Source organism: Schistocerca serialis, chromosome 2 (assembly GCF_023864345.2).
Source record: "Schistocerca serialis cubense isolate TAMUIC-IGC-003099 chromosome 2, iqSchSeri2.2, whole genome shotgun sequence".
Classification (NCBI taxonomy): domain Eukaryota; kingdom Metazoa; phylum Arthropoda; class Insecta; order Orthoptera; family Acrididae; genus Schistocerca; species Schistocerca serialis.
This window is the reverse complement of record NC_064639.1, coordinates 44463082-44482030: the sequence shown is the minus strand read 5'-3', so window position 1 is coordinate 44482030 and position 18949 is coordinate 44463082. Positions and strand designations below refer to the sequence as shown.

General features: G+C 44.4%; 1 protein-coding gene across 1 annotated transcript in view; it reads left to right on the top strand.

Annotated features, from left to right (window-relative positions):
• Positions 1-14134, top strand: part of LOC126455437 (gamma-interferon-inducible lysosomal thiol reductase-like) — a 115251-nt gene extending 101117 nt beyond the window's left edge. The window contains exon 6 of the mRNA XM_050091186.1: positions 13885-14134. Within this exon, the coding sequence (XP_049947143.1) occupies positions 13885-13956 (72 nt within the window). The 3' untranslated portion in view covers positions 13957-14134. The remainder of the gene's footprint in view (positions 1-13884) is intronic.
• The last annotated feature ends 4815 nt before the right edge of the window (positions 14135-18949 follow it).

The window sequence follows — 18949 nt, the reverse complement described above, 5'->3', positions numbered from 1 at the left end:
ATGTTTTGAGGCATCGAGGGATCACAAATTTTGCATTGGAGGGCACCGTGGAGGGTAAAAATCGTAGAGGGAGACCAAGAGATGAATACACTAAGCAGATTCAGAAGGATGTAGATTGCAGTAGGTACTGGGAGATGAAGAAGCTTGCACAGGATAGAGTAGCATGGAGAGCTGCATCAAACCAGTCTCAGGACTGAAGACCACAACAACAACAACAATGCATCTCAACATTGCTATGTGAATGATGCCTCCGTGCTGCTCATAAGGCCACGCATGCCAGATGTTGGGGCGTCTCATCAAACATGCATACTTTTCTCTCCTTACGTCTTTCGTTCTAACAGCATTAGCACTCCAAGTAGCATTTTTTGGCATTCACAGTGAGACGCATTAATGTTGCTTTCATTTCTGTTCGAGCTCATACATTTGCATTCACGTGACCACCACCTATGGGCGAGGCCAACTTGCTACAACCACTCAGAGACAGCAGGTGGCAGTACTAGCACTGGAGCACATATAAAGCTTGTTGGGGGGGATCGTGGACAACAGTGCAGCCGTTGTCGTAATGCGAAAACTGAGAGATATATCCGACGTCCAGAATGTCATTATTGTCGACTTTCGGGACAAGGGTGGAAGCATTTCCTAAACGGTTAAGTTTCTACACTGTTAGCGTGCTGCTGCCGCTAAAGTCTGATATGCTTGACAAAATGGCACTATCTAATGCCAGCACTGAGGCAACTGGAGTACACTACAGCCAATAGTTGACAGGCGTGAATGATGGTTCCAGAGATGTTTACAGGGAAATAGACATGGAGCTATTGAGAAGCCCTTATGAAAAAAGGGGCTACCAACGGTATCTTCTCAACTACTGTACGTAGAACATTGGTGTGTATGGGCCTCTGTACCAGGTGCCTGGTTCATGCAACCATACTTACCGCTGTTCATCAGCACAAAGGCTGCAGTTTTCACGGCATTACCACAGCTGAACATCCACTTAGCAGCGACAGATGACCTTTACAGAAGAATCACGTTTTATGTTCCATGGGGCAGATGGCCGTTGGCTATATATAGTGTGAAACTCTGAAAGAACACACCTTGCATGCGGTATGGTCTGGGGATTATTTTCGTGGCATTCCCTGGATAATATCGTCATTCTGAAAGACACAGTGTACCAACACAAGTATGCATCTATCCTCACGGAGTCCGCAGCTCGTGGTCGTGCGGTAGCGTTCTCGCTTCCCGCTCCCGGGTTCCCGGTTTCGACTCCCGGAGGGGTCAGGGATTTTCTCTGCCTCGTGATGAATGGGTGTTCTGTGATGTCCTTAGGTTAGGTTAGGTTTAAGTAGTTCTAAGTTCTAGGGGACGGATGACCATAGATGTTAAGTCCCATAGTGCTCAGAGCCATTTGAACTATTTGAACCATTTTTTTTTTTTTTATCCTCACGGACCATATCCTCTCATTATATGCAGTTTGTTTTTCCTCAGCGTAATGGCGACTTTCAGTGGAACAATGGAATGTGTCACACAGCTCACAGTATACGTGCGTAGTTCAAAGAGCTCCATGGTGGGCTTACCCTATTCCACTGGCAACCAGACTCCTTGCATTTAAATCCGCTCGAGAATCTGTAGGACCAGCTTGATCGATCTGTTCGCACCACATACCCTCAACCAAGAAAATCAAGTGCAGCTGGCCACTGAAATGGAGTCAGCTTGATCCACACCGCTGTCAGTACTTTCCAGAACCTTGCTGACGCTCTTCCTGCATGTCTTGCAGTGGTCTGGGCTGCAAAAGGTGGTTATTGAGGCGGTCACATTAAGCTGACTGAAAAGTGTAGTAGAACAGTAGCCTGTTCCAAATTTTCATATGCATTAGCTGCTTCATATGCTTTCATATCTTCTGTTTTGGCTTATTCTGGGATGTGACTGATGTGGAGCACACAACTGATGTCTTTCATATTATGTAAGTTGAAGGTGAGGGGGAGAAAGGAAAGGGAAGGAACTAATGATAACAAGTGCAGCGGGACATTTTGCATAATCAGAGGCGATGAGTGAAAATGTGTGCCGGACTGGGACTCAAACCCAGGATCTTCTCTTTACTATGCAATTGGTTTAAATCTCGAGCCAGTCGGACACAGTGTTCGGCGTAAACGCGAGGGCTATCATAGCACGCCACCCAGCCGACTCACTTTCTCACTTAGCGCCACCTGTCCACCGTCCCTGTCGATATCCTCCATGTTCGCTGATTTTAGATTCCCGCTAAGAGTCGAACGTAAATATGCATCCCCACTCAAGGTTGTGGATCACTACCCATCGAGTTGAATGAATTATATGAATGCGTGATGCCCGTTCTTTTGCATGTGGCTGAACTGACAGACACCACACATACGCATACATGATGTCTTTCACTTGAAGGTCTCTAATTCAAATGCGTTCACATGTGTTATTCTTCTTAGCACCCCAATGCAACTGTACACTGAAAAAATCTGTGGCACAATTTCTTGTGCTTATTAGAAAATCGGAAGGCTTTTACGAGAACTTTCTGCACCACCTGGTACTCTTACCCTCGCCTTCTTTCGTTTCTCTTTCTCCCTGCATCACGTATTCTGTGCAGCGCTCAACTCCCCAATCCATCATGCTGCACTGTCGTCCTTGGTGGGAAATCGACTATTTCTCTGAACCTCTCTGGTGGCGTCCAATTCTTCAGGATAGGTAAAGGTGGCACCCGTGTCGAACTGTGTGGGATCTCATTTATCACATCTTGGAATTAGCTCAAATATATGTCCGAAATAGCATGTTTTTTATGACAGTAAGCTCGAGTGGTACACTGAAATGTATGTAAGCTGTACCCTGTGTATCCCGGAATAGCTCTCCAACGTTCTGATTTGAAATGTGACCTCTTATCGACAAAGATCTTGTCAATGTGACTTAAATGCCTCAGGAAATCGCACAGAGCCTTATGTACTGTCAATGTCATAACTTTGTGCAATGGTCTCGCAGTCAGAAACTACGATGTCAGCTCCACTGCCACCAACACGTAATGAAAACCATGGCGTGGTAATTGAGAGGACTTTTTAAATCAGCTGCTGCAAGTTGTCGCAGCTTCTTAGGAGCAGTCGGATAGAGAAGAGCGCGAGAGGACTTTTTAAATCAGCTGCTGCAAGTTGTCGCAGCTTCTTAGGAGCTGTCGGGTAGAGAAGAGTGTGTGTCATCTGTGTTGATGGTTTCGCCTTTTCACATGCCTTACAAACGGAAAAAAACTGTCTTATCCAGCACTTCATATTGTTGAAATGACACAAATTTTTCAGTTTTTCGAAACATTTCTTTAGACGAGAATTAGTGTACAGGAAGTGGGTATACCAAATAAACTCGTTTATTAATTCCTTGGTATACACAGTGAGTCGGTAGCACTTCTGCGATGGAAAAGAATTCCCTTTCACACAAAGTAAAACTGCCTAATTGTTGCTTGACCCCTCTTTCCATACGTCTTTCACCTGCCTCAGTGCCTGATCCTTTTTCTGTTGTTTTTTCGGTCTCGCACATTGAAATGATAGTGCAATTTTAGAAGACCACATATCACAGTGAAAATAAGCTGAAGTGGTTATCCTCGATGTCTTCAGACAGACATTTGCTATTGCATTCGTTTCGCCTGAACATATGTGACTGAGAAGTCCAATCCTCGAAGGAATAGGTTTCAGTAACCCATCTAGTCAATCTGCCATGTGTTAATTTAGCCGTGAACAGGAACGTAAGTGCCCAGCAGTCTGTATAAACTCTTGTTTTATGTCCGAATAGGAAGTACTGAACTGCCTTAAAGCCGCTACTATGGTTAAAGCTTTGAGCCTCATCGTGGAATAATTCCTCTTACTTTTAGACAGAACGTGGCTTCCAAATGCTATCTCCTCTACACATGCTGCATTCTCTTCAACTTCATGCATAATCATAACTCTTATTCCTGTCTTGGGACAGCAAGTGGCCATACAAAAATATGCTGAAAAGTCAGGATATGACAGTGTAGAAACTGTTATCAGCGCATTTTTTAATGCTTGAAATTCGCTTTCAGCGGTCGCGACCCACATCCACAGTGTTTTCTTGCTTGTCAACGCACATAGTCGTGGTGTTGCCAGTGAATCACTCCTGATGAATCTCCTACAGAGATAAATAATACCTAAAAATCCTCACAAACGTTTCTTGGTTTGTAGTGTTGGAAAGTGTGCGATGGTCTTTATCTTTTTGGGATTTTGTGATATTTCCTCCGGTGTTATAACCTGTCCTAGGAAATCCACCTTGCTTCTGCCACAATAGAATGGCTCTAGTATCCCCCATACTAATTTAGAGCAATGGGCAACGCATCTAGGGCTCTATTATGGTCTTCCCACTTTTAATTGTCAGTTAAGAAATTATCGACATATGTTACCTACTGGTCTACAGAGCCTTCTAGTATCCCACTTATCCCACGAATGAATGCAGCCAACGGTATTTTCCGTCCGAATGGTAGGCAGCAAAACTGATAACATCAACAAAATGCAAGGGGGGTAGACATCAAGAAGGGTACAGTTCTCTTTACCAGAAATTTGATCTTAAATCTGGCACGAGAAAACTTCCGCCCTATGGAATCTTTGCAGCCTGCCTGCCTGCGTATTTCCATAGCGATTATTTTTCTGACACATATTTCTTTGCGATAACCCTCAATAAACGTAAAAACTGCATGCTCTATCACAAGTTAAAATTTTCCCTGCCTCTTGGATCATCTTGTGTCTGTATACAAATGGAATAGTCGACAGAGGTAAGAATAATTTGCAGCGGTCCTTCACCTTAAATTCATACTGGAAAAATTCTAATAGCGCCTGGTTTCAATAGAAATTCTTCTCGGTTCCAAGTAGTACTTTTTGCAATTCTTGTCTGTCGTTGGAATCGACGTCTTTAAGCTACTCCACTCGTTCATTAATGGACTGACAGATCTCTAGCTTTATTGCCTCTTCATTTTCACATACCCTTTCTTCATTCCTTCCCCAGCTCACAGACATATCTAAGCATTATTGTCATTCAATGCAGAGTTTCAAGCAACTTGCTGGGATTTGTGCACAAACGGGTTGCTCTTCAATATGGATGTGGATCTTCCTTTTAAAGAATGACTTTCCCTTGTTCAAGATCTAATACTGTATGGTAGTTACTCAGGAAGTCCATGCCAATAACCAAATCAGTGGCTAGTTTTGTAAATTTCCTAACAGAGTAAGCCCTTGATAAACCAGCTGAAGCCTCAGCTGATGGTTTACTTCAGGAACTTTGCCCATTATGCCTACTTTTACTTTTGTTTTTCTTGGTGATAATATTGGCTAACCGAAATCCTCTGTGCACCTCTTAAATGCTGTCTCAGCTATCGCTGAAGTATGGCTCCCACTATTCATAATTACTCTTAGTTTCATATCCACTATCGTGATTTTAACTGCGGGATGGATGTCTTTTGTCTTCGTTGCCTCCTCCTCTTCTAATCGCATATCCGATAAGTCTTCATACTTTAGTATGTTTATTTGGCTGTTTGCAAAGTGCGCATGAGTGTAAACTCTGCCTCTCCCGCATCTTCATTCGGTCATCGTCCTGATGAGCTGTACCCATGTTGGTCACTTCGCGGCTTTGGCGGCCTAAGTTCGATAATCTATGGCCGTTCTCTATTTCAATTGACAGCTGCTCCATTGTGAGTGAATCACAGCCTACTATAACGGTCTCTTCTCTGCAGTCCATAATTGCCCACATAAGCTCCCCATAACATGCAATGGAACTGATAACCACCTCCCAAAGATCCATTCTTGTTATTGTAATTATTATGCTAGTGGCAATGCAGAGGTCTGTTGAAGTTACTCTCCTGCCTTCATCTTCTCTCCCTAATATTGTGTTCATCGAATGTATACTCCAGTTCCTGAAGTGTTTATAGAGGTTTGTGTATTTTAGTTGCATCTCCACACAAGAACGTATTGGTAATCTGACGATAATTTCACGGAACAATATCGGAAAATGTCCCCCGGATTGCATGGAACATCTAAAAATCGATTCCTCATCAATACGGCATTTAAGAATTTTTCTGGGCTTTTGAAACTGGACCCAGTGTAATCTTTACATATAATCATCTTATGTCCGCCCCCAGTAGCAGAATATCAATCCTAAGGGCCCGGGTGCGCTTCCTGGCTGGGTCGGAGATTTTTTCCCCTCATAGACTGGATGTTGTGTTGTCCTAATCATCATAATTTCATCCCCATCGATGCGCAAGTCGCCGAAGTGGCGTCAAATCGAAAAACTTGCATCCGGTGAAAGGTCTACCCGACGGGAGGCCTTCGTCACACGACATTTATTTTTATTTTATGTTTTATCCTTTCTTGTGTCTCACAGAAATAATAATTCGACAAGAAGGCATCCATAAACTCCTAGTAGGATGAGTAATTTGCAGTATGTCCTCAAATCATTTTTGCCACAGTTCCTAGAGGTATCCGCACACAAACTCTGATTTGTATACTAACTGCCACGATGGTGGTAATGGCTTGTTAAATTTGGAAGTCTTGGGGTGAAACATGTTGTCATTGTCTTTACAATTCTGAAACTTCCATACTTCTATAGAATGCTTGAAACTAAAAGGCTCCTCTCCACTTACGCATACCCTGACTTTCTATTACATTAGTTTTTCTTTTTACCATTCGACCTCGCCATGAGAATTTCCACTTTGCTATGTCCATAGTGGTATTCACTACCACTATGAGTGTGGTGACTTCTGCTTTTTTTTATTTTTTTTATCTCTGGTTAGCACTTGCAACCTATGTCCTCAGTTATCTGATGGATGTAGTCCAATCTCTATCTTCCACTACAATTTTTACCCTCCAGACCTCTAGTACCATGGAAATTATTCCCTGATGTTTTAGCAGATGTCCTACTATCCTCTCTGTTATTCTCGTCAGTTTGTTCCATATATTGCTTTCCTCATCGATTCTTGGGAGAACCCATTCCAGACCATATTAGTCCACCTGATTTTCAACATTCTTCTGTAGCACCAGATCTTAAATGCTTCGAGTCTCTTCTTTTCCAATTTTCCCGCTGTCCAAGTTTCAGTACCATACAATTCTTTGCTCCAAACGTACATTCGCAGAAATTTCGTCCTCAAATTAAGGTCTATGTTTGATACTAGCAGACTTCTCTTCACCAGGAATGACCTTATTGCAAGTTCTCGTCTGATTTTTATGTCCTGCTTGCCCCATGTACCTTGAATTACTTTGCTGCGTAGGTAACAGAATTCCTTAACTTCATCTACTTCATGATCACTAACCCTGATGTTTAATTTTTCACTGTTCGAATTTTTGCTGCTTCTCATTACTTTCATCTTTCTTTGATTTTATCTTAATTCATGTTTTGTACTGATAGACTGTTCATTGCTGTCAGCAGACCCTGTAATTCTACTTCACTTCCACTAAGGATAGAAATGTCATCAGCGAATCTTATCACTGATATCCTTTCAGCTTAAATTTAAATTCCATTTTTGAACCTTTTTTTGATTCACGTTATTGCTTCTTCGGTGTATAGATTGAGCAGCAGGGGCATGAGACTACAGCCCTGTGTTAGACCCTTTTTAATCTAAGCATTTTGTACTTGATGTTCTACTCTTATTACTCCCCCCTGATTCTTTTACATATTGTATATTACTTGTATTTCCCTATAGCCTAGCCCTATTTTCCTCAAAATTTCGAACATCTTGCATCATTTTAAATTGTCAGAGCTTTTTTTCGGGTCTACAAATTCTATGAATGTGCCTTGATCTAATTTCTGCTTAGTGGCACACAACTGCGTGCTTCACTTGGAACGGGTTCTTGCAACCTTGACTTAGCATTCCGGACTTCTATGATTTTTATTTACCTCTTTGATTCTCTTCTGTTTACATGTGTTGATAATTTCTTGAATATGTCTCTACCTCTTCGATTTACGCAATTTATATCAGGGTTGTCATATCAAATCCTGCACCCAGTTTCCAAAAATTTCATCTATTTTTAACGACTCAGAACTTTTAACAGATTTGTTACTCCCTGCGTCCTGTTGTTGACAGGGTCCTCAAGTTTCCCAATGTGTTCCTCCATCTTATCAACCTGTTTCTGTATATTTCCTTGACCCTCCTTAAATTTCGACTGACCCTTCTCTACATCCAAAGATAACCCCAGTTTTCAACTCTGTTGGATATTTTCTTCATCGCCTCATGGCTTTCCTTTACTGTCTGCCTGCATTCCTCTCTCACTTTTATTGCTATCTTCTCGGCTTTTTGTGCTTTGGTCTCTGGCTCCTGAGCTAGGTTCTTAGCATCTTAAGCCAGTTCCTAATTTCCTTCATCTTTCCCTATACATCTTGATGTCGTCTCGTATATTTTCTCCCACATCTTTGCTTTCTTTCTTGGCTTTTTGTGCTTCTTTTCTCATTTCTTTGTATCTGGCATCTTTCCTCATTTGCTTAGAAACATCTGTGATGCCTAAACCATGATCACCCATCTCAGTACATGTCTGGTGAAAACGTTCGTCAACAATGATGTATCTGTAGCCACCGTCATCACTGTCGTCATAGCCTCTTGCTCTCGTTTACTTTGCAACTGCATATTGTTAGTCCATTTCTACATGTCATGGCAAGGCCCCGTACTTTCCTTTAATGTCCTTTCCTTTAATGTGTCTACTACTCTCTTTATTTTCGTTCTTTTGCAGCCATGTGCTCTCCATCACATTACTGTTAGCATCACTACTAATCGGGGTTTGCTACGGTCGCAGTTTCGAATCCTGCCTCGGGCACAGATGTGTGTGATGTCCTTAGGTTAGTTAGGTTTAAGTAGTGCTAAGATCTAGGGGACTGATGACCTCAGAAGTTAAGTCCCATAGTGCTCAGAGCCATTTGAACCATTTAAATCGGAGTTGATTGTTCCGTGGGAAACATCAGCTATTCCTTTCCTGAATGAACATCGCCTGTAATTTTCTCCTGGTCCATGAAGATTATTGTTTTCCTTTTAGCCTGCTCAATTCAAGTCGCATCTTACTTCGTGTCCTCATTCAAACTGTGTATTGGCTACAATACAAAACCTAATAAACTGAACCTTATTATGACTAATACCTTCCCTCATCACAGTCTATCACAACTCACAGCAATAAAACACATAGCCCATCCAAAATATTACAAGACTGAATTAACTAAGCCGATAATCAATCAGACATGGAGCAGAATCCAAGAATCCATAGTCATGAAGTTGAAAATAAAATATATGAGTAATTTATGTGTGCTTGCAATGAACTTCAAACAACTGCATTTGAAAGTACATTTGCCAAAATTATTTACAGTAAATAAGAAAGATGATGCCTGACTGCATCACAGAATGTCCTGTGTCGGCTTGGTCCTGGCAAGGTCCGCCAATTTATGTGCTTCAGTTGTTAACCTGACACAGAAAATTAATTAGGAGTCAGACACTACTTTATGACCCAAGATGAATTACTGTGTGTAAATGGATTAACTAACGTGATGGAATGACAAGGCCCTAGCTGTGGATCCTACAGTGAAGAGCTGCATCATGCTGAAATGTGATTACTTGACAGTGTCAACAAAAATAATTTAAAATCAACATATTAATTTATTTAAACAAAACGCAAATGTGGAACACATCTGACAAATTAAAGGTAAAGTTATAAAAATTCACAGTATGGTTTACACCTAGTGATCCTGGTGTGCACAGAGTTACTAGAAAGGTTTGAGAACGTGCCCTACAGATGCAACTGATGTTCTGAAATTACGCCTGAGTTTCTAGCTAAACGAAGACAGGACTATTTTCCTGACTGTTTGACAGAGAAATGCATGCATCAGCTAATGCATTGGTGGTGGTGGTGGTGGTGGTGGTGGTGGTGGGAAGTGGAGGCTGACATTTATGCTGCTGGCAATATGAACTTGGGAAGCCCAGTTGGCTGCTGGAGTGGAGGCCACAGCCTACACAGATCTGTTCAGCTCCAAGACCAGCGATGAACTCCTTAATTTTCTATCTGAATCGAATAGCCTGCTCGTTTCTTCCCACCAAGCAAGACATGAGTGACAGTCGTTGATTGAGAACTCTCAGTCCAGCAGTGGTGTAATTGTTTCTTTTGCTGAAATCCCACCAAGAGAACAGTTACGTTAAATCTCGGATGCTTTTCGTACTCCTCTGCTCCAAAAAAGACTTCTAGCCATAATCTACCCTGCCAACGACACAAGCCATTTTACCTACTGTGTTTTTGCTCCCAGCAGCTAGACTTACATCACAGGCCTAGGGAAGCAAAAAACTGCACTTGAGGCTGTGCCCTTATTTTGCAGCTTCCCATGTTTCTTCAGGAAAGCAAGAGTTTGTTATCTGATGAAGGCTCTTTTCTGAATGCTGCAAAGTGCCAGCCTCCTGCTGGTAAAATTTCTTACCCTCAGCACTGCTTGGCCGCTAGGCTGGAGACGTGTCATAAACGAACAATAGCATCAGTCCCCCAGGAATCGCCAGGCGACACAATTTGCACACTGACAACACATCACACTACCGACCGTTTTTTCTGCCAGTACCAGAGTCCCTGCTGACCACTCGGGTCCGCTGTTTTTTGTCGGACACTGTCTTGATGTCTCAAATTCAGTGATACCTAAGGCTGTGCTAGCGCCTGAATGTAAAACAAGAGTGAAATAAGATGGCCACGGAGCTGTCAGAAAGCAAAGAAATAAAAACCATCACCATCTTAAATGTAGTTACGCATATCGACACTGCAGTCCAGTTTGCTATTCTAAGCTCTTGCATTACTATTCTCTCTCCTCACTATCCTATTAGATGAACGTAATTCATATTAAATGAAAATGGACACTTCAAATGGATTGCCCTTTTTCAACTTCGAACATGTACGTTCATGTTCAGAAAAAACAGAACATCTTGAACATGTTCACAGGACATGTACGTTAGTATGTACATGTACACAAACGATTAGCATTTCAGTGGCATAAATTCAGCATGTGTCCTGTTGCTTAGTAGGCACAGGATCCTTCATGGGCCCTGATTACTTATCCCATGCATAATAGCATCGACACACATAAGGCGCGAACGGCGTCCTGTGGTATACCCATCCATGCTACCTTCACCTGGTTCCAAAGTTTGTCTCTGGTGGCTGACACTAGGTCACAGTTTACACCTGTTGTTTCACCATATCCCACATATCTTCGATTGGCATGTCTGGTGATATGGGGAGCCAGGGCAAAAGGCTGATATCCCACGACACAAAGAAGGCATGTGTTCATGCAGCAGCATCTGGTCATGCATTGCCTTGCTGAAAAATGGCGTCTGGGGTGTTGTGTAGAAAGGGTATGGCTACAGGTTGCAGGCTGCCATTCATGTAGGTTACACTGGTTACAGTGCCTTAGATTTGTGGTTCTATCCAATAGTACCCCACACCATAAAGCCTTTGGTTAGCGCTGTATGTCTTGTGTGGATATAGTCCACTGTGATGCCGCTCCCGATGTCTGTGGCGATCCAAAATGTGGCCATCATTTTCAAACAAACAGGACCTGGATTCATCCGTAAACACTGCCTGATGCCATTCCTGTCCTGAGTGACGTCATTCCGTACACTACTGCCATTTAGCGTATTTCTCCACATTCATCAAAGGTAGGTGGAGAAGTGCACGACGCGCATGTAACCCATGCCATAACAAACAGTGACGGATTGTCAAGTGTACGACGTGTTACAGTGTTCCTCTGTTGTGCCAGCGCCAAGGAGGACGCAGACCTGTGAGCAGTGCCATCTGGATGAGGTGTTGATCTTCTCTGAGGCTGGTGTGCGTAGTGCGGCCTGACCCATCTTGTCGTGTTCTACGGTCTTCCATGAACCATTCTGCACATGCCATTGCGCTGCAGAAATACTTCATCCCACATGAGCAGCGATTTCCCAGCTGGATGCGTCACATTCTCTCATGCCAATAATCCACCATCTTTCAAACTTACCGATTCGATGGCATGGTTCGTGCATACATTTGCGAGGCATCCTGCACATCTGCTCAAGTCACATTGATTCATTACCTTCTGTTTATAGCGATAACGAGAGCTGCAGGGACATTTTACCGGTAGGTGGTGTTGCACGACGATATCTATGTTGACCTTGAACAACAGGCTGAAAAAGTTCAAATGCTGATAATTTCTGCAGAATATACTAATGTACATGCCCTGTGAATATGAACGTCTTATCTCTAATCGTTCAAGGTCTTCTGTTTTTTCTAAACATGAGTGTGCTAGTCATTGGATGTCACATGTCACAGATGTGGACCTGAAGTGGAAACTTTAAGGAACGACTGCTGCTAAATCGAGTTCAGATTGATCTCATATACTGACAGACAGATATCGCAGAGAATTACGGAGGACAGTTATGAAACATCGCCTGAAACCAGTGGAAGTAATCACTTCGAGTGGCAAGGTACTACCAGCAATCCAGCCAGCACAGTGGCTGCGTGTAGGGAGTTAATGTGGTACTATGGTCGAGCAGTTCCTCATAAGCCACATGTTTGTGTAACTAATGCTAAGCGGCTCTTGAGGTGGAATAAAGAGCGATGCACTGGACAGTGGATGAACGGAAACGAGAGATTTCAAGTGACGAATCACACTATGGCCTGTGACAATCCAATGCGTTTGGCGAATGCCTCCGGGTGCAGCGCCAACAGTGAAGTACAGAGGAGGTGGTGTTAAGATACTAGGCTGTTTCTCGTGGTTAGAGCGTGGTTCCCCTACTGTGCTTAAGAAAATACTAAAAAGCACTATGTACTGCGTGTGGTAGACTAACAGTTCGTCGACCATAACTGTTCGTATCAGCAAGGCGATAAAGCAGTTCACACAGTAGCATCTGTACAGCAGTGCGGCAGTGGTTTGTGGACAATAACATTTCCTGAAATTGACTGGTGCGTCCAGTCTCGACCTGAGCCTAGTGGAACACCTTTGAGTCGACCTCGCTCCAGAGCTCAGTGTCCATGTGGACTATCTTCTCTGGTTTCGACTCTTGAGGGAGAATTGTCTGCCAGTCATGCACAGACAATCAGACACCTTCTTCAATAAACTTCTTCAGGGTATCAGACCGCATTGTCATAATTTAAAATGCGCCAACGTTTCGGCCAGCGTTGCAGCTAGCCTTCATCAGGGCCTTACGTTAACTGCTAAATGAACACACTTGGTTCCTTAAATAGCTGCACGAGAAAACCGTGTCGTTACTTGATTGGCTGTAAAAGCAGGAGGAGGAGGGGTGAAAGGTATGCTTTATTGGTGTTTCCTTTATTATCTGTCATTGGCTGAAATAGCTGTTTTCTATTGGTCTTTATATTAATCCACCCCATTGGAGGAGATGGACGAATAGCGAACAGGTGATGGCTGTGACGTCACACTGTTTCCATGCTGTCCAGAAGCCGGCTGCGGCGTGCCATTGCTTTGTGTGCTCGCGACCACTACTGCGGCTCTCCGCGTGTCTGCATGGGCCGCCACGGCTCTGCCGCCGCTCCGTAGCCCTGCTATTGCAGGCAGCCAAGACCTCGGAAGCTTGTACCCGTCCTCTCTATTCATGTTGGCGGGTCTTTTGGCTATCAGACACCTCACTGAAAGTATACCCAGCAGAGTTCAATACGTCGTAATGGCGAAGGGTTGACACACCCCATGTTGATGTACACTAATAGGTGCCTGGCCACTTTTGATCAGATCGTGTATGCGATGCATTAATTATGTGTTTCATGTGATATTTTTCTGTTGGAAGTACTGCGTTGTGAAATATTCAGTACTTTCACGAACAGTACCTTGTATGAACGTTTATGAGTTGCCTGTATTTGCTTTAACGGGGAGGGAGTTAACATTTGCTATTTTTTACAGGATCCCAAACCCGAAGAGTGCCTCAGGAGACCAATACATGACGTCAAGAATGCTACTAGTGGCGTCTACTGATGTAGGAGACACGACACGTTCTCGGCTTCTCCAGCGAACTCAACACATTTGTCGCAATCTGACTGAGAGGTCGCATATAATTGGTCAAACTGCAGAGACTAACAACATAAATGAATACATTAATTATAGTATTGAATGTAAAAGTCATAAGAGTGAAATAAAAGTTGTTGGTACAGTATTAAGGACATGCTTGTTGTTGGGGGTGAACCATAGGCCCGTCGTGATGCGTTACCACTTCATAGAGAAGGAACGTGACTGCTTTATGATATAAGATCGCCAATGGGGCACGGCCAAAAGGAGTAGCGCTGGTGTGCACTTCAAATGAACAACACTTACACGTATAGCAAATGGACCGGAAAATTACAATAAATGTCGGTGCCATCAACAGTAGTACACAACTAGTGTCATTCACTCCTGGAAATTGAAATAAGAACACCGTGAATTCATTGTCCCAGGAAGGGGAAACTTTGACACATTCCTGGGGTCAGATACATCACATGATCACACTGACAGAACCACAGGCACATAGACACAGGCAACAGAGCATGCACAATGTCGGCACTAGTACAGTGTATATCCACCTTTCGCAGCAATGCAGGCTGCTATTCTCCCATGGAGACGATCGTAGAGATGTTGGATGTAGTCCTGTGGAACGGCTTGCCATGCCATTTCCACCTGGCGCCTCAGTTGGACCAGCGTTCGTGCTGGACGTGCAGACCGCGTGAGACGACGCTTCATCCAGTCCCAAACATGCTCAATGGGGGACAGATCCGGAGATCTTGCTGGCCAGGGTAGTTGACTTACACCTTCTAGAGCACGTTGGGTGGCACGGGATACATGCGGACGTGCATTGTCCTGTTGGAACAGCAAGTTCCCTTGCCGGTCTAGGAATGGTAGAACGATGGGTTCGATGACGGTTTGGATGTACCGTGCACTATTCAGTGTCCCCTCGACGATCACCAGTGGTGTACGGCCAGTGTAGGAGATCGCTCCCCACACCATGATGCCGGGTGTTGGCCCAGTGTGCCTCGGTCGTATGCAGTCCTGATTGTGGCGCTCACCTGCACGGCGCCAAACACGCATACGACCATCATTGGCACCAAGGCAGAAGCGACTCTCATCGCTGAAGACGACACGTCTCCATTCGTCCCTCCATTCACGTCTGTCGCGACACCACTGGAGGCGGGCTGCACGATGTTGGGGCGTGAGCGGAAGACGGCCTAACGGAGTGCGGGACCGTCGCCCAGCTTCATGGAGACGGTTGCGAATGGTCCTCGCCGATACCCCAGGAGCAACAGTGTCCCTAATTTGCTGGGAAGTGGCGGTGCGGTCCCCTACGGCACTGCGTAGGATCCTACGGTCTTGGCATGCATCCGTGCGTCGCTGCGGTCCGGTCCCAGGTCGACGGGCACGTGCACCTTCCGCCGACCACTGGCGACAACATCGATGTACTGTGGAGACCTCACGCCCCACGTGTTGAGCAATTCGGCGGTACGTCCACCCGGCCTCCCGCATGCCCACTATACGCCCTCGCTCAAAGTCCGTCAACTGCACATACGGTTCACGTCCACGCTGTCGCAGCATGCTACCAGTGTTTGCGATGGAGCTCCGTATGCCACGGCAAACTGGCTGACACTGACGGCGACGGTGCACAAATGCTGCGCAGCTAGCGCCATTCGACGGCCAACACCGCGGTTCCTGGTGTGTCCGCTGTGCCGTGCGTGTGATCATTGCTTGTACAGCCCTCTCGCAGTGTCCGGAGCAAGTATGGTGGGTCTGACACACCGGTGTCAATGTGTTCTTTTTTCCATTTCCAGGAGTGTCCTTTGCAACTTCCTGAGACATACTTGGCCCAGTCACGTTAACATTACAATCAACTGTATTCGATATCTACAAGCAATAACCATTCAATGACGGCAGGAGGCAGCACTAGCAGTGAAGGGTACATAAAACGTATTGGGGAAGATGCGGAAATCAGTGCAGTCGTCGTCATACTGTGGTAACGAAGTAATTTACTTCACGTCCGAGAAGGCATGAGCATTGGCTTTAGGGCCAAGGGTGGAGGCATTTCCGAAATGGCTGTTTGTATGATGTTTCTCTACCACTGTGGTTAAAATATACCGTGCATGGTAAAATGGCGGTATACAAAAGCGACTCAGAGGCACTTGTTGTGGATCACAAGCCGTAGATGACAGGTATTCACGACGGCTAGGGGTTGTGTACAGGTGAATACGTGTGGAACTGTTGAGCAACCGACTGCTCAGGTGAAGCAAGGGGCTGTCAACTGTGTATCCTTAACAACTGTTCAGTGAACATTACTGCGTATGGGCCTCCACAGCAGGGCCTGATTCACGCACCATTATTGATTGCTGGAATTTACAGGACAATACTGCAACTGGACGTCCACTAAATGGCGACAGACGACTACATACGAATCAGGTTTTATTCTCCATCGGACAGATGGCTGTTGGTGCGTAGGCCCTGTACCAATCATTGGAAGCGTGCGGGTCGGAGAAGGGAGTTTTATGGGTAGGTTAATGTTTCTGTGGCATTCACTGGCTGATCTCGTCATCCTGGAAGGCGCAGTGGATCAGCACAAGCACGCATCTATAATTGGGGACCACGTACACCCCTACATACAGTTTAGATTTTCCTTGGCATGATGGCATCTACCAGCAGGACAATGCAAAGTGTCACACGGCTCGCAGTGTTGTCCGTAGTTCGAAGAGCACCGGGACGAGTCTACTGTGCTTCCGTTACTACGAAACTCTACGGATTTAAACCCAATCGAGAAACTGCGGGACGACCTCGATAGGGCCGTTAGCACCATAGAGCCTCAATCGAGAACCCTAGCGCAACTAGCCACGTCGTGGCTCCACATCCCTGTCTGTAACTTCCAGAACCCCATTCACACTCTTCCTGGTCGTTCCACGGCGATTAGCGCTGCAAAAGGTGATTATTGAGACATTTCATAGGTCGTCACGTTAATGTGACTGGACCAATTATTGTATATACCACTGAGTGGATATATTTACTCATGCAGCATTATCAACGAAACTCAAGAAGTAACCGCTAAACCGAACCACTGAGTCCTCAGACAGCGTGGAGTTCATGTCCATACACTTTGGAGCATGGCAGGTAAGTGCTATAAATTGCAAATGCCCAAAAATCTCATTCTCTGGACCACAGAAGCGCGTTTAAAACTAGCCAATCAGTGGGGATTGTTCATCCTCCAAGCCTTGCGTAAAATTTATTTCATTTCGTTATTGTGAGCTTCAGTCCGAAGACTGGTTTGACGCAGATATCCACGTTAGTCGATTCTGTGCAAGCCTTTTCAACTCCGCATAACTACAGCAGTGTACATACATTTGTACCTGCTTCGTGTAGTCATGCATTTATCTTCATCTGCAATTCTTAGTCATCACACTTTCATCCATTATCAGTTTGATGCCTAAGGGTGGGTCCTATCAAACGTTAGCATCTTTTAGTCAAATTATGCCACAACTTTTTTGTTATCTGCCCTGTTTTATTCACTACCTCTTAATTATTTATCTGAATTCAACATTCAAGTACGCATTCATGTTCAACATTCTTTATTAATGCTACATTTGAAAAGGTTTTAGTCTCTTCTTGTTTGAACTGTTTATCACCAATGCTTCACTCCCTTACAAAGCTTTAATTCAGGTAACAGACAAGTGCTTTCAGAAAACAATTCCTAACACTTGAATTTATATTCGGTGTTAACAAATTTCTCATTTTCACATTTCGTTGTTCTTCCTTTTGTTAATCTGAATTTTAGATGCTCCCTCCTTCTTCCATTGTGAGTTAGTTTCGTACCCAAATAGCAGAAATCATCCACTTCTTGCAGTGTCTCATTTCCTAATCTAATTCCCTCAACATAATTTGATTTAATAGGACTCTTTTCTATTTCCCTAGTTTTTCACCTTACAACACTATCCATTCCGTTATTCTCTTCATTTGAATCCTTTGCAGAATTATATGGTCATTGGCAAACCTTAAGGTTTGGTCTCTCTTCCCTCCATTTAAATTTCTTTACCACATTTTTCCATAGTTTCCTTTACCGCTTGCTCAATGTGCAAATTTAACAACATCGAACACAGGTTCAAAACCGGTGTAACTGCCTCTTTAACCACTGTTTACTTCCTGAAGTCCGCCTCCGGACCATAGCGGTAGCGTTACTGCCTCCCACGAAGGGGTCCCGGGTTGTGTGTCCATCATCATTCATCGCCATTACGGTCGGAGGAAGGCAATGGCAAACCACCTCCACTAGGACCTTGCCTAGTAGAGCGGTGCGGGTCTCCCGCATCGTCCCCTACGCTCTTCGGAGTATGGGACCTCATCACGATCATCACTTTCTAAATCATCCACTAAACTTTTCTGTAGAATCGGCATTACGTCGCGTAATCCTTCATTTCCCAAAAACACAAACTGATCTTCCCCGAAGTCGGTTTCTATCAGTCTTCCCATTCTTCAGTAAATAATTCGCATCAGCATTTTCTAGCGTAGACTTATTAAACTGATTGTTCGGTGATATCAGCACCTGCCTTGCAGTTAGAATTTTTACATTTTTCTTGAATTTTTAATGAGCCGAATTATGTCGACGTAATGGATCAAGAGAGCATAGCTGGGCTGCTGCCTGGCATCCGATCAAGTGAGCGAAACGTGCCTAATCAACGCGACTGTGACGTCATTACTGCAGGAACGAGGCCCACGAGAAGTACAGGCGGCGGAGAGCAAATCACAGTACGTCCCACTGCAATTCTTATGAATGCCAGCAGCAGTCTGTACGGGGAACCAGTAAGTATTGCACACGAGTTAAATAATTATTAACTGTGCATTTAAATGCCTGCAGCTTCTGGATAACACACGGTGAAGCTGAGATTTATAGTGGGTACGTTTTCACTGACATACTGATTTCCCTTGAGCCTTGCACGAAGCATTCGCGAAGTATGGCGGATAAGGCGAGTAGTGT